Here is a 13320-nt window from a genome sequence, read left to right as displayed (position 1 = left end):
TGTATAGCACAGGGAACTCTTCTCAACACTCTGTAATAACCTGTATGGGAAAAGAATCTGAAAAAGAATAGATACATGTACACCTATAACGAAATCACTTTGCTGTACACCTGAAACTAACACAACATTGTTAGTCAACTCTACTCCAGTATAAAAAAAAAAAAAAAAAAAAAAAAAAGCAAGGAACTGCCTCTAGGTGTCTGTGTGAACTTTGCATCCAAAGAGAGGAGCAGGGTACTGTGCTCAGTCCCCTGATTTGGTCACAGCTTTTGTTTTAAGGCAACTCTGGGGAAACAGACTATCATGCTCTTCCATCAGGTAAGGCACTACCCCCTTTGGCAGGCGGAAGGGGGTCCCCTCAAGCTTTGTCCCTCTCTGGAGAGCCTCAGTGAAGCCTGTTCTGTACATATAACCCAATAATCCGTATAAGAGGCCCCATGTCAGTCCTTTCGTTCAAAGGAAAATCTTGCCAAGGAAACAGACCTCTGCCTTGCTGAGCATCACACATCAGCTGCCTACATTGATCTAATGAGGTCTTTACCTTTCTCTTCACACAGAAAACAGCAAAGGGTCCAGATGCTGGAGGGAAAACAACGATCTGAGAAAGGAGCATCAGGAATAACAGATTTGAAGACTGCTAAACAAATTTAATGCCAGTAAAAAGCAACAGCCTGAAAGATAAGTACCAAGACCAACAGGCTGAAGACTATGAAAACAAATGTAAGTAACGATACTGAAGAGAATAATTTGTAAGTATTCCCATTGGTGTCTGCAAATCATATAAGAGAGTCTTATTTCCCTAAAAGGAGAAAAGTTGGCTATGAACACAGAAAAAGGATACAGATATTAAATATTCTTTTGCTGGCTTAGGACAACAACAAAAAACCCAAAAACTCTTAAGACTTGAAAACAAAATGACCCAAATGACAAAAATGAGCAAATCTCTCAACGCATAGAATAAAGACACAGAAAAATGGAAATGATGAAAGTAAAGGAGCACAGAGGGCCGACTGGGGAGAGGCACTGACCGTCTCATGGGATTTCTGGGTGGCAGGAATAAAGAGGCTGGAGGGAAGGAAATAATCACAGAAAGAACCGAAAATGTCCCACAGCAAGTCACTCTTCATCTCCATAGGATCCATCCAATTACCAAGCAGGCACTCTGAAAAAAGACAGGCAGCCAGACACACTGCCTGCGGAAATACCTGAAGCCCAAGGATAATGAAAAACTTGCAAGAAGAAAAAATAAAACCGGTTACTACAAAGGAATGAGAATCAAGCTGCCACACGACTTCTCCTCAGTCTCCCCAAATACTAGGAGATAATGCAGATCATCTATAATCTTCTGAAGGAAAGGGATTTCAACCCCAAATTCTATAACCAGTCAGTCATTCATGGAGTGGGGCAGAATACAGGCCCTTTCAGATACCCAGACTCAGAAGGCCTAAAACCACATAGTGATACTGTAGACCACTCAGGGGCCTCTATCAAAACTCAGCAGAATCTGGGAAAGAATGTGTGCCATGCGGAAATCGCGGTGGACAGACAGAGCTACAGGAACTGGTTCTTGGTACAGCCAGAGAGGGTGGGTGACTTACAGATTGTGAAAGGGAAGCGTGCATGGAGCTAACGCAACAGGAAACATCTTTTGGAAGTTATTTATGAATGGTATGCAGGCAAGGATTTTACATTTTTGGACAAAGCTTCATATTGTGGGTACCAAGACTGAGACTGAAACTTTGGAAGAGGAGCTGTTACCGTGATTGACAGTGATGTTGAAGCAGGCCAGGCCCAGTTCAACAATAGGCCATCTGGAGTCAGGTAATAAAATCAGCCACTGAAGACAGAACGGCTGGTCCTCTGGATGGGCTGGGGCTGCCAGAGCAGAGGTCAGCAGAAGGCACCTCAAACTGTCTTTCTACTTAAGCAGGGTTCCCAGATTTAGTAAATAAAAATACAGGGCTCTCAGTTAAATTCGAATTTCTCATAAGCAACAATTACATTCTTTGTATAAGTATGTCCCATGCAAGGTTTACTTTATTTTTTACGTCCTATGTCTTATCTGGCAACCCTAGGCCTAAGAGATCTCCCATTCCAAGATCTTGGGCTGGTTGGAACACAAGCAGATGATAATTTACTCCCAATAAAGGGTGGAAAGTTTGCAGTGGACTTGGACTCCAGGTCTCCATCTGGCCAAACTTCTAATGATGTATGCTTAGAATGACTGCAGTTACAAGCTCTTGAGAAGTTATTTACTTTTACTTCAGTGAAAAGGGGATAATAAAAGTGCCTACCTCCTAATGCTATTGTCAGAATTATATGAGCTAATCCAGGTAAGGAATTTAAGAGTGACTGGAGCATAATAAGCAGCCCTAAATTGTAGGTAATATTATAACTGATTATTATAATTCTGTCACTTTATCTTCAAACTTGGGACCGCAAAAATAAGCAGGAAATGTATATTAGAATTGAAATCATTATTGCTCAAGTAGCTAGAAGATGTGATACGATCGTTAACAAAGGATTCTAAGAATACATAATTATTATGTAAAGAGAAAATGAAAAAAAATATTTAGAGCATTTCCCCAAAGCCCGAGGTAAGGGAGGAGTGTATCTTATTTGGATGAAACTACAGATGAAAATGATTCCCGCTGTTGGTAGAAAAATGTGTTCACATATGTGTTAAACACATCAAAGGTAATAATGGAATAAAACTAAAATGTAGACCTTCAAAACCAGTAGAAGAAGGAAAGTAAAATAATAAAACAGGAAAACATTGGGAAATGAAAAAATGAAGGACAATTGACAAGAAAGCACGGTTATTAAAAATGCAAAGCAACTCTTAGATGTCACTGAAAAATATTGAATAATAAGTAAACAACTCACCTGGGCTGTGTTCATTTTCTCCTGCTCCTGGAAAAGTTTAGAGAACTATGAAGGCAGAGCTGAAGGAAAGGGAAAGAGCAAAGAAATTGTGAGAAATATGATCAGCCTTGAAGGTCCTTATAGCACTTGCCTAGAACTCCCCACGTACTAGCGGACAGTCACATGGTGGGAGATTGTCTCTGACCTTTCAGAAGGGGCAGGCATGCTGAGGGGACTCTTGCAACGCTGGTATAACCAGGGGAGCTAAAAGAAGCAGGCTTTTCCTTGTGGAGAGTAAATATTTTTTCCTTATTGGTTTCTTACAATTTATAGCCTTCTTTGATTGAATAGCAGACAAATATAAAATAAGGTAAAATCCAACTAAGAAAGACCTGGTTAAACCCAGATAGCATAGCAAGGATGCCACGCTTTGCTTTTGGCTGTTATTAAACCTGTTACATTTTTGAAGTTTTTGATGTCTGGGACTTACATTAAAATAATCCAGTAGAGGGCTTCCCTGGTGGCATACTGGTTGAGAATCCACCTGCCAAGGCAGGGGACATGGGTTCGAGCCCTGGTCCGGGAAGACCCGTGGAGCAACTAAGCCCGTGCACCACAACTACTGAGCCTGCGCTCTAGAGCCTGTGAGCCACAGCTACTGAAGCCCGTGCGCCTAGAGCCCGTGCTCCGCAACGAGAGAAGCCACTGCAATGAGAAGCCCGCGCACCACAACGAAGAGTAGCCCCCGCCCACCGCAACTAGAGAAGCCAGCGCGCAGGAACGAAGACCCAACGCAGCTAAAAAAAATTAAATTAATTAATTAATTAATTAAAAAATAATAATAATCCAGTAGAGGAAGGTGGAGGGGGAAAGCGTATGCATGCGTGCGTACGTGCATGCGTGTTGGTGGCGGGGAGGATATATATGTTGATAATTGCTGAAGCTGTGACAAGTATATAGAGTCATATTATTTTCTTTACTGTTGTGTGTTTTGAATATTTCCATTTTAAAAAGTGTATAAAATGATGCAGCAACCAAAACCTGATAGAAATTCTACTGATATTTTTAACTCCATGAAGTTAAAGAATTAATAGGAAATTCTGACAACAGGAATAGGGATGCTTTAACAAGTCTATTTTTTTAAAAAGGGATTTATTCTCCTTTGGTTCCAGTGTCTTCAAAGGATGTTTTACTAAGACACTTGTTTTGACTTAACTGAGATGCAGTGGGCAGAACAGTGGCTGGGGAGGCAGGGGCCCTGGATACACCTTTTGGTTCCACCCCTTATGAATAATACAAAGCTAGATTATAAGAATGTGGGTATAATAATATTAGTGATACCAACAATACTTGCATAGTGCTTACTATGTAACAGACATTGATCTAAGTCCTTTACATATATTACCTCATTTATTCCTTAAATGGAGCAAGATGAGGAATTTGCGAATAACATCTACACACCAGTGTATATAAAACTGATAAACAATAAGGACTTACTGTACAGCACAGGGAACTATACTCAATATTTTATAATAACCTATATGGGAAAAGAATTTGAAAAAGAATATATATACGTATAACTGAATCACTCTGTTGTACACCTGAAACTAACACAACACTGTAAATCAACTATACTTCAATAAATATATATATAATAGAAAAAAAACCCGAAACAAAAAATAAATTAAAGCAGAAATTAAAAATTTAACACACACCTACAAAATTCCAAGTCCATTTGTGTAAGCAATTTCCCCCAAACCTTCAAGAAAAACAATAATCTACAGAATACATGCCAGAAACAGAAAAATAAACTTCCCCAATTCAATCTGTATGGCTCCTGTACTCTTGAGGCCAATGTCAGTTTAGGATAAGTGGAGAAAAACTTGTCACTTGTCTCCCCGTATAAACTTAGATGCAAAAATCCTAACAAGGATTAACAAACTAAATAAAGCAATTCAATTAAAAAAATTTTTTAAAGAGCAAGCTATAGGTACTATAATTATCCCATTTTGTAGATGAGGAAATTGAGAAGTTAAAGTAATGCTGTAGAGCTGGGCTTTGAAGCCTGGCGGTGTGGCTCCAGAAACCCTGTATTTAACCCCATGCTAATTACTTCCTCAGGCCTCCAACTGAGGCAGGATTACAGAACTCCTGAAAACTCCTCCTGTACCCGGATAAAGTCAGGGATGGGGGGTGGGCAGCATATCTCTAAATTCACGTGATGACGGGCATGGCTTGAGGGCTGTGCAAAATCCCGGAAGAGGGGCTGGAGAATTAAGGGCTTCTGGGAGGAGTGAAGAGAGTGCCTCCCTAGCCTTCCTCCCAGACGTGTCCTCACCAACCGTCATCAGAATTTCCTCTTCCTGAGAAGCCTGCCTCCTGCCCACCACCCTCAGCCTAATTCCCCCTCTCTTTGAAAAGTTGGCGCACACCTCACGGCCCAATGGTTCTCCACAACCTCTGGTGTGGTGGTGTTAGTCAGGACAGAGGATCAGGAATTGCTTCCAAGCAAGCAAATAGAGAACCTGCTTGTTTCTGGGATCTCTGCCCTGCAGCTGTGGTGAGCGTGTCCGGGTAGCATGAGAATCTCCCAGGTGAGAGTCCTGCTCCTGGTACCCCCTCCTTCTTTCCTCACAAGAGCTGTGTGATCCAGGGAAAATTTGTTCCCTGGAGGGTAAATTCAAACAACTGGAATCTTCAGCCCCAGTCCCAACTCTCTCTTGCAATGAATTCACCATCCTCTGCAACAGAAATTCTCACAGAGTGGTCCCCAACCAGCAGCATCAGTGTCACCTGGGAACTTGATAGAAATGCAAATTCTTGGGCCCTTCCCCAAACCTCCTGAACCAGCAACTCCGGAGGTGAGGCCCAACAGAGCTACTGGGTTTTTAACAAGCCCTCCAGCTGTTTCTGATACATGCTTTTTTGAGAACCACTGCCAGAAAGTACGGTTTGGGAGTCTGTAAACTGCTGCGGGCAGAGGACAGATGGACAATGAAAGGAGAGTCTAGAAGCCTCGATTATGCAGTGACCCAAGGGCTCTGAACAGATACCAAGAAATCTCCAGAGCTTCTGGAGAAGACTCAGTCCCTGTGCACTCCAGGTCCTTCCCTGTGGCTCTTGGGGACATGCCACTCTGCTTAGTCCTGTGAAGGATGTGCTGCTAGACAAAACCCAGCATGGGATTTGGAAATAAAACTGTTTGAGGTTTGTAATCCCAGCTCCTTCAATTACCGGCCTGGAGACTTCCCCTCCAGAGTCTTGGTTTTCTTGTCAGTTAAAATGGGGTGGGTAATACTGACTTTCCAGGGGGTCTTTGAGAACCAATAATGATCTTAATGAAAAGAACAGTGATAAAGGCAATTCACATTTCCCGGGTGCTTAGTGAATGCCAGGACCGCTGCTGAGTGTTTACAGGTTCTTAATTCAATCCTCAAAACGACTCTGAGAGTTTTTTGGAATAACTTCCCTTGGCAGATGGGGAAACTGAGACTTAGAAGCTCATCATTTTGTCCATGGAGACTCAGTGGCCAGGCTAAAATTTGAACTTGTCTTAGTTCAAATTCAGGCTCTTAAATCAGCCTGCACATAATAAATGTTAACAGAATTTATTCTCACGCCCGCCGGTGTCCTGGATTTGACTCGATAATGAATGGCTGGCCAGGGCACACGCAAATTTGAGGAGCTTCTGGAAACAGCTCGTTACCATTTGGATGCTTTTTCTCAGCGCACTTCATTCTGACCTAGTAACCCGCGCTTCTCCCTTAGTCTCTTCGTGGAACCTGTAGGTCCGTAGCCAAGCTGCTGTCACTTGGCTTTCTTTAGCGGCAAATGCAGACGAGACTCAGGAACAAGTGCTATATAGGGTCTCAGCCTGCGTGGGATTCGCGTAAATTTTTGCTTCCACCAGGTGTGGGCACAAAACCTACCCCAAGCTGGGCAAAACCCCCCTCCAAACTAGGTTCTCACCTGTAGCGCACACCCTTCGTGCAGGACCCCTCACTGAGCAATGCGTTGACCGGGAGGCTCCGGAATTACCTGCCGAGCGAAGCTGGAGACCAGGGAGGGGGCGAACAATGAGGAGAACTGCACATGCGCAGAAGGAGCTGTGAGGGGCCAGTTCCCTGCGCTCTCCTCCCGGTAATCCATCAAATTCGGGACTCCGTTTCCCATAAGTCTCAGCGTCCCCCTCCTTAGAGAATGTCAGAAGAGTTCCTGCTGGTGAGTTGGATAATTTGTCCACCTACACTCAAAACTGGATTTCAAAAGTAATACACCAAAACTGTGGCAGATACACATAAATCAAACGAAGATTTGATCAAAGCAGAGTACTCATAATCTCCTCTCCCAGAAATGACCATGTTAGGTGATACCTTTATTAAAATAGGACCCTAAAAGTGCAGTGTGTTATTTTGACCTTGTTATTAAACAAGTGATTAATAATTTTCTTATTCTTTTTGCGTTTTTATTTTGAAAAATTTCAAACTTACAGAAAAGTTGCAGGAATGATTCATTACGAATGAACACCTGTAAAATGTTTACTTAGCACCAATTGTTATTATTTTGCCACATTTGCATTCTCTCAATTCCTCTCTCATCTTCCTTACCATTTGAGAGTAAGTTCAAACACGAACTATCACCCCTAAAATTAGCATATATTTTCTAAGAGTAGAACATCCTTTTACATAACCACCACAAATCAAATTCAAGAAAGTGAACACTGATATACTATTATCAAATATGTAGACCATATTCAAATTTCACCCGTTGTACCAACAATGTCCTTTATAACTTTTTTTCTGATCTAGCATCTGATTCAGAGTCATTCCTTACATCCAGTTGTCATGTCATTTAGACCTCTTTCATCTAGTTCCTCAGCCTTTTTTGTCTTTTATGACATTGATAACTTTGAAGAGGACAGACTTTTTTTTTTAAAAGATGATGTTGGGGGTAGGAGTTTATTAATTAATTAATTTATTTTTGCTGTGTTGGGTCTTCGTTTCTGTGCGAAGGCTTTCTCTAGTTGTGGCAAGTGGGGGCCATTCTTCATCGCGGTTTGAGGGCCTCTCACTATTGCGGCCTCTCGTTGCGGAGCACAGGCTCCAGACGCGCAGGCTCAGTAGTTGTGGCTCACGGGCCTAGTTGCTCCACGGCATGTGGGATCCTCCCAGACCAGGGCTCGAACCCATGTCCCCTGCATTATCAGGCAGATTCTCAACCACTGTGCCACCAGGGAAGCCAGACAAACTTGTTTTGAAGTGTTCCTTCATTTGGATTTGTCTGTTTCCCCACAATTAAATTCAGGTTATACATTTCTTGGCATAACATAATGGATGTTATGTTCTTCTCAGTAAATTATACCAGATCAGTTTCACACACATGATGTCAGTTTGTCCCACTTTTGGTAATATTAACTTTGATTCCATGATTAAGATGATGTGCAGGTCAATGTACTTTTATATCAATTGTTTCTCTTATCCAATAGTATAGTAATAGGAAATAAGTTCCCGTCACAGTAGCAGTCAGTATCTAGGACTAGGTTAACAAGAATTGGGCAGAACTTACACAAAAGAAACTATTACACTCTACTGTGTGACATTAAAATGTGAACGGAGACATGTACTGTCTTCCTAGATAGGGAGACAACATTCTTTAACAAAATTCCAATCAAAATCTCAATAAGTTGAGTGATGTGGCTTCTTTCTTTAATTTTAATTTTATTTAACTTTACAGAACACATCTAAATTTCATCTGGAAGAACAGAAAGAAAAAAACCTAGGAAAACAGCCAGGACTTAAAAAAAATCAGAATACCTGTATTTCCTATCAGATATGAATATGAATAATATTAACATAATATTCAAAAAACTGCCTCTGGCTCATTAAAGAACAGGTACCCAAGAGTTCATAAGAATTTACAGCATGATAAAGGTGGAATTTCCAAGTAGGGCACCATGGGGGGTGGGGAGAAATGAGTTAGTCAAGAAATCATGTTAGGAAACTAGAGGTAGTGTGGGGAGAGGGGAAGAATCTCTCTCACCCTTTAAACCACATAAATTTACCCTTTATACCACATAAATTTCATATGGATTTTTGATTTAAGGTTTCAGTAGTTAAGCCACCAAGTACCTAGAGAAAATAGAAAAGAATTTTCTCATTTAATCTCTGTGTAGGGATGGCAGGCTGTCAAGCCATAAAAGTAATGACTATTGAATATTTTTAAATTAATTAATTTATTTTTGGCTGCGTTGGGCCTTCGTTGCTGCGCGCAGGCTTTATCTACTTGCAGTGAGCAGGGTGGTTACTCTTTGTTGCGGTGCGCGGGCTTCTCACTGTGGTGGCTTCTCTTGCTTCGGAGCACGGGCTCTAGGAGCGCGAGCTTCAGAAGTTGTGGCTCCCGGGCTCTAGAGTGTAGGGTAAGTAGTTGTGGCACGCGGGCTTAGCTGCTCCCCTGCATGTGGGATCTTCCCCGACCAGGGCTTGAACCTGTGTCCTCTGCACTGGCAGGCAGATTCTTAACCACTGCGCCACCAGGGAGCGCAGCGGCCATGGCTCACGGGCCCAGCCGCTCCGCGGCATGTGGGATCTTCCCGGACCGGGGCACGAACCCGTGTCCCCTGCATCGACAGGCGGACTCTCAACCGCTGCGCCACCAGGGAAGCCCAGGCCCTGTGTTTTAACAAGCCCTCCAGGTGATTCAGATGCCGGCTAAAGTCTGAGAATCTTTAGGCTAAAGATACCCTAGGCTAACATCCGAGGGTCTCTCTCAAAGAGTGGCCCCAGCAAAAGGAGCATCACCAGGGAGCCTGTTCGAATTGTTAGAACCTGTTAGAGTTGCAAATTCTCATGCCAGAGCTTGTATCTGTTGCTCTGAAACTTCCTGTTTATCTGGAGCAAAGCAAACGGTCAATTAGGAAGAATGGAATGAACCTGTTACAACTCCAGGATGCACACATACGCTACCAACTTATTTTATTAGTATCACCAAGGTACGAGGTCGAGAGGTAAGTACAAGGACAGTGAGAGTTCAGAAACAAATCAATGTAGACAGAAAAATTAGATAAATGATGAAAGTTCTATTTAATATCAGAAGACAAAGTTTAGTCAGTGCATGGCACAAGAACTGGAAACAGAACACCCACATATAGAAGATAGGACTCCATTTAATTATTCTTAATTTGATCAAAATATTCCTTGAAATGTTCTAGAGATTTTCATGAATAGAATATACATGACATTATTGACAGTAGGGTGTAGTGGTTATTAGGCTGGGTCTCGAGAGTCATACAAAGCTAAATCGACCAACCCCTGGTACCTATGAATGTGACCTTACTTGGAAATAGGGTCATTGCAGATATAATCAAGTTAAGATGTGGTCATTAGGGTAGGCCCTAATTCAGTATGACTGGTGCCCTTATAAGAAAGTTTCATGTGCACAGAGAATAGACTTGTGGTTGCCAAGGGGGAGGAGACTGGGGGAGGGATGGAGTGGGAGGCTGGGGTTAGCACATGTTAGCTATTATGTACAGAATGGATACACAAAAAGGTCCTACTGTATAGCACAGAGAACTATATTCAATATCCTATGATAAACCACAATGGAAAAGAATATTTTTTTAAAAAATGTATATATCTGTATAACTGAATCACTTTGCTGTACAGCAGAAATTAACACAACATTGCAAACCAACTATACTTCGATAAAAATTTAAAACTTAAAAGAGAAAGCGTCATGTGAAAATAGACACACAGAGAGAGCAGAACACCATGTGAAGTCACAGACACCATGTGAAGGCAGAGGCAGACTGTGCTACAAGCCAAGGAATGCCTGGGGCTACAGAAGCTGGGAGAGGCAAGGGAAGATCCTCTCCTAGAGGTTGCAGAAATAGCAGGGCTCTGTTGATACCTTGATTTTGGACTTCTAATCTCCATAACTGTGAGAGAATAAGTTTCTGTTGTTTTCAGTCACCTAGCATGTGGCACTTTGTTACGGTAAGTCCTAGGAAACTAATAAAGTAGATCACATTAAGTTTTTCAAATATGGGATCAGCCTTGCATTCTTGGAATAAAAATTCTGAGAATCAACTTCAATTTTCCAGTGTTCTCTAACTCTAGCATCTGATCTGTCATTGCAACTTAAATCAGAATTTACAGTATTTGATCGTCTCTATTCCTGCTGCTTCTGACCTAGTCCCTGTCGCATTATCTATGGCTTGGGCATTTGTAAGAAACACAGGCTTCAAACTTTATCTGAGCAGTTCCTTTTCCAACTCTCCTTAGGAACGGTTATAACCTTTACCGTATTTCACAGGCTATTTTCACCCTCTTGATGTTTTCTCTTTTTTCACAGATCGTAAACTCAGGCAGTCCCTCGGAATCTGATCTTCCATCCTCCATTTCCAGCTTCATCTCCATTCTTCAACGTCTCTTCCACTCTTCCATTAGAGGAAGACATTTCCTCTTGTTTTGTATCAGAATATATTAAAAAAATCTTATACTCGAATACAGATAAGCTATAGCTGGAAATAGGCTTTATTTCCTATAAGTTCCTGACACTGAACTCTCATAACATGCAATTCGATCACTTCCAGGTCACTTCCATCCAATTCAGTGAATGTTTGCTCAGCCCCTTCAATTTGATGACAGTCATGTTCAGGATCACTTCCTTCCTCACTTTCCCATACTTTAATTGTGCTTTTAAAAATTGAGACCCTGTTCCTAACTGCTGCTGATATATCCATTAAAGGGCAGGTCACATTCTACTCCTTTATGGAATGTTCATTGTAAACCATTTACAAATCTATAGGGTAGCCAAAAAGTTGGGAAACATGGGTAAATATCTGATTTATGTGACCATGTTACATAATGAATGCCTCCACTCCGACAGGGTAGGAGGAGGTCACAAAACGTGAGTCTAACAGAATGATGTGCTACCTCATTATGCCAGAATGGAGAGGAACTGGTTGGATAATTAATTTCCAAAGCCGGGTTGGATGATATGGTCATGTGGAATTGGCTGCACATTGTCTAGATCTGAAACTCTGACTTCTGAGGGATGCTAAAGGCAAGGATTAATCTTGTGAAAGAGACACAAATCAGCTGAAGGATGCACCCCATATGCAATTAGAAAGACTGATGAAAATGCTATGTTAATGTCCTGTGTTCAATGCAATTTTGCAAAGCATATTGAACCACATGTTGCTAATGAGGGACAAGAATTTGAATATATCACATAAGCCATTAAATATATCATGTATTATAACACCAATAAACCATTATATGTATCCAGAACTTATTGCCACCATGTATATTGATGGGAAGGAGTCAATAACCAGAATAATTAGATTATGCTGGTTAAAGTCCACACCTATAGGCGTTTAAAGTCTCATAAGAAGCCCTACCTCTCTGCAAGATGCTTGAAATCTTCTTGCTTATATTCTTCATTTACACTCTGGGGCTAGTGCATATCTTAATCAAAGCTCTCTTGTTAAGGCTAAGGGTAAAGTGCGTAAAAGAGTAAAGTGCTTAACAGAAGGTCTTCAATAAATAAGGTGACTGTATAATTTATTGCTCTAACCAGAATACCTTTGAGACAGAAGTAATAATTTCACCAAGCAGCATAAACTTTTATTGCCTTGGTTAAATCAGAATATATGGCAACCCTATCAATAAATGGTAGTTCAGTGAGGGAAGTTCGTGAGAGACAGAGATAAGAGACTGGGAGGGACAGAGAGAGACAGAGACATGAAGAGATTATCAGAGCTGACAGGAACCCTCAATATCATCCAGCACTTATTCTCACATTGTGATTTACATGCCCTAAGGAACTGGTGGACCTATGCAGCAAATAAAGAAAACCACAGGATTTACTTGACACATCATCTTAGATGATCAACTTTATTTTATGTCACATAATATAAGCCATGGTTTTATGAAAAATATAAACATGGAGTAAGTTACAAGATCATCATGCACTTTTAAAATAAAACCAAACCTTTTCAACAAATGCTATTGGAGCAATTGAACATCCACAGGCAAAAAAATAAACCTTCACCTCAACTTCATACCCTTATGCAAAAATTAATTCAAAATGAATCATGGACTTAAATGTAAAACTATAAAACTTTTAGGAAAAAAGTCTTCAGGATTGAGTACTAGGCAAAGAATTCTTAGACTTGACACCCAAAAAAGCATGATCTATAAAAGGAAAAATGTATAAACTGACTGCATCAAAATTAAGAAGTTTTGTTCTGCAAAAAGAGCCTGTGAAGAGGATGAAAAGATGAGCTACGGACTGGGAGGAAATATTTGCAAACCAGACATCTGACAAAGGGTTGGTATTTAAAATATGTAAAGACATTTCACATCTCAACAGTAGAAATAGTCCAATTAGAAAGTAGGAAAGTGTCAAGGTTATTTCACAGAAAAGGATATTCAGAGAGAAGATAAGCACATG

The 13320-nt window shown here is 41.1% G+C and overlaps 1 protein-coding gene across 6 annotated transcripts in view; it reads right to left on the bottom strand.

Annotated features, from left to right (window-relative positions):
• LOC131741206 (zinc finger protein 436-like) overlaps positions 1–13320 on the bottom strand; it is a 45428-nt gene that overhangs the window by 17833 nt on the left and 14275 nt on the right. For 4 of the 6 annotated variants that reach the window (XM_059037874.2, XM_067013463.1, XM_067013467.1 and 1 more), the window contains exon 5: positions 2887–2945. Coding sequence is in view for 3 of the 6 variants with exons in the window: in XM_067013467.1 (XP_066869568.1) it covers positions 2887–2901 (15 nt within the window). In the remaining 3 variants the exon portion in view is untranslated. Of the gene's footprint in view, positions 1–541; positions 669–2886; positions 2946–13320 lie in introns of those variants that run through there. The other 2 variants (XM_067013466.1, XM_067013465.1) reach the window with 1 other exon arrangement.

The sequence above is a fragment of the Kogia breviceps genome, chromosome 14 (assembly GCF_026419965.1).
Source record: "Kogia breviceps isolate mKogBre1 chromosome 14, mKogBre1 haplotype 1, whole genome shotgun sequence".
Lineage (NCBI taxonomy): Eukaryota > Metazoa > Chordata > Mammalia > Artiodactyla > Physeteridae > Kogia > Kogia breviceps.
The sequence above is the reverse complement of the archived record's forward strand: the minus strand, read 5'-3'. Positions and strand labels throughout refer to the sequence as shown.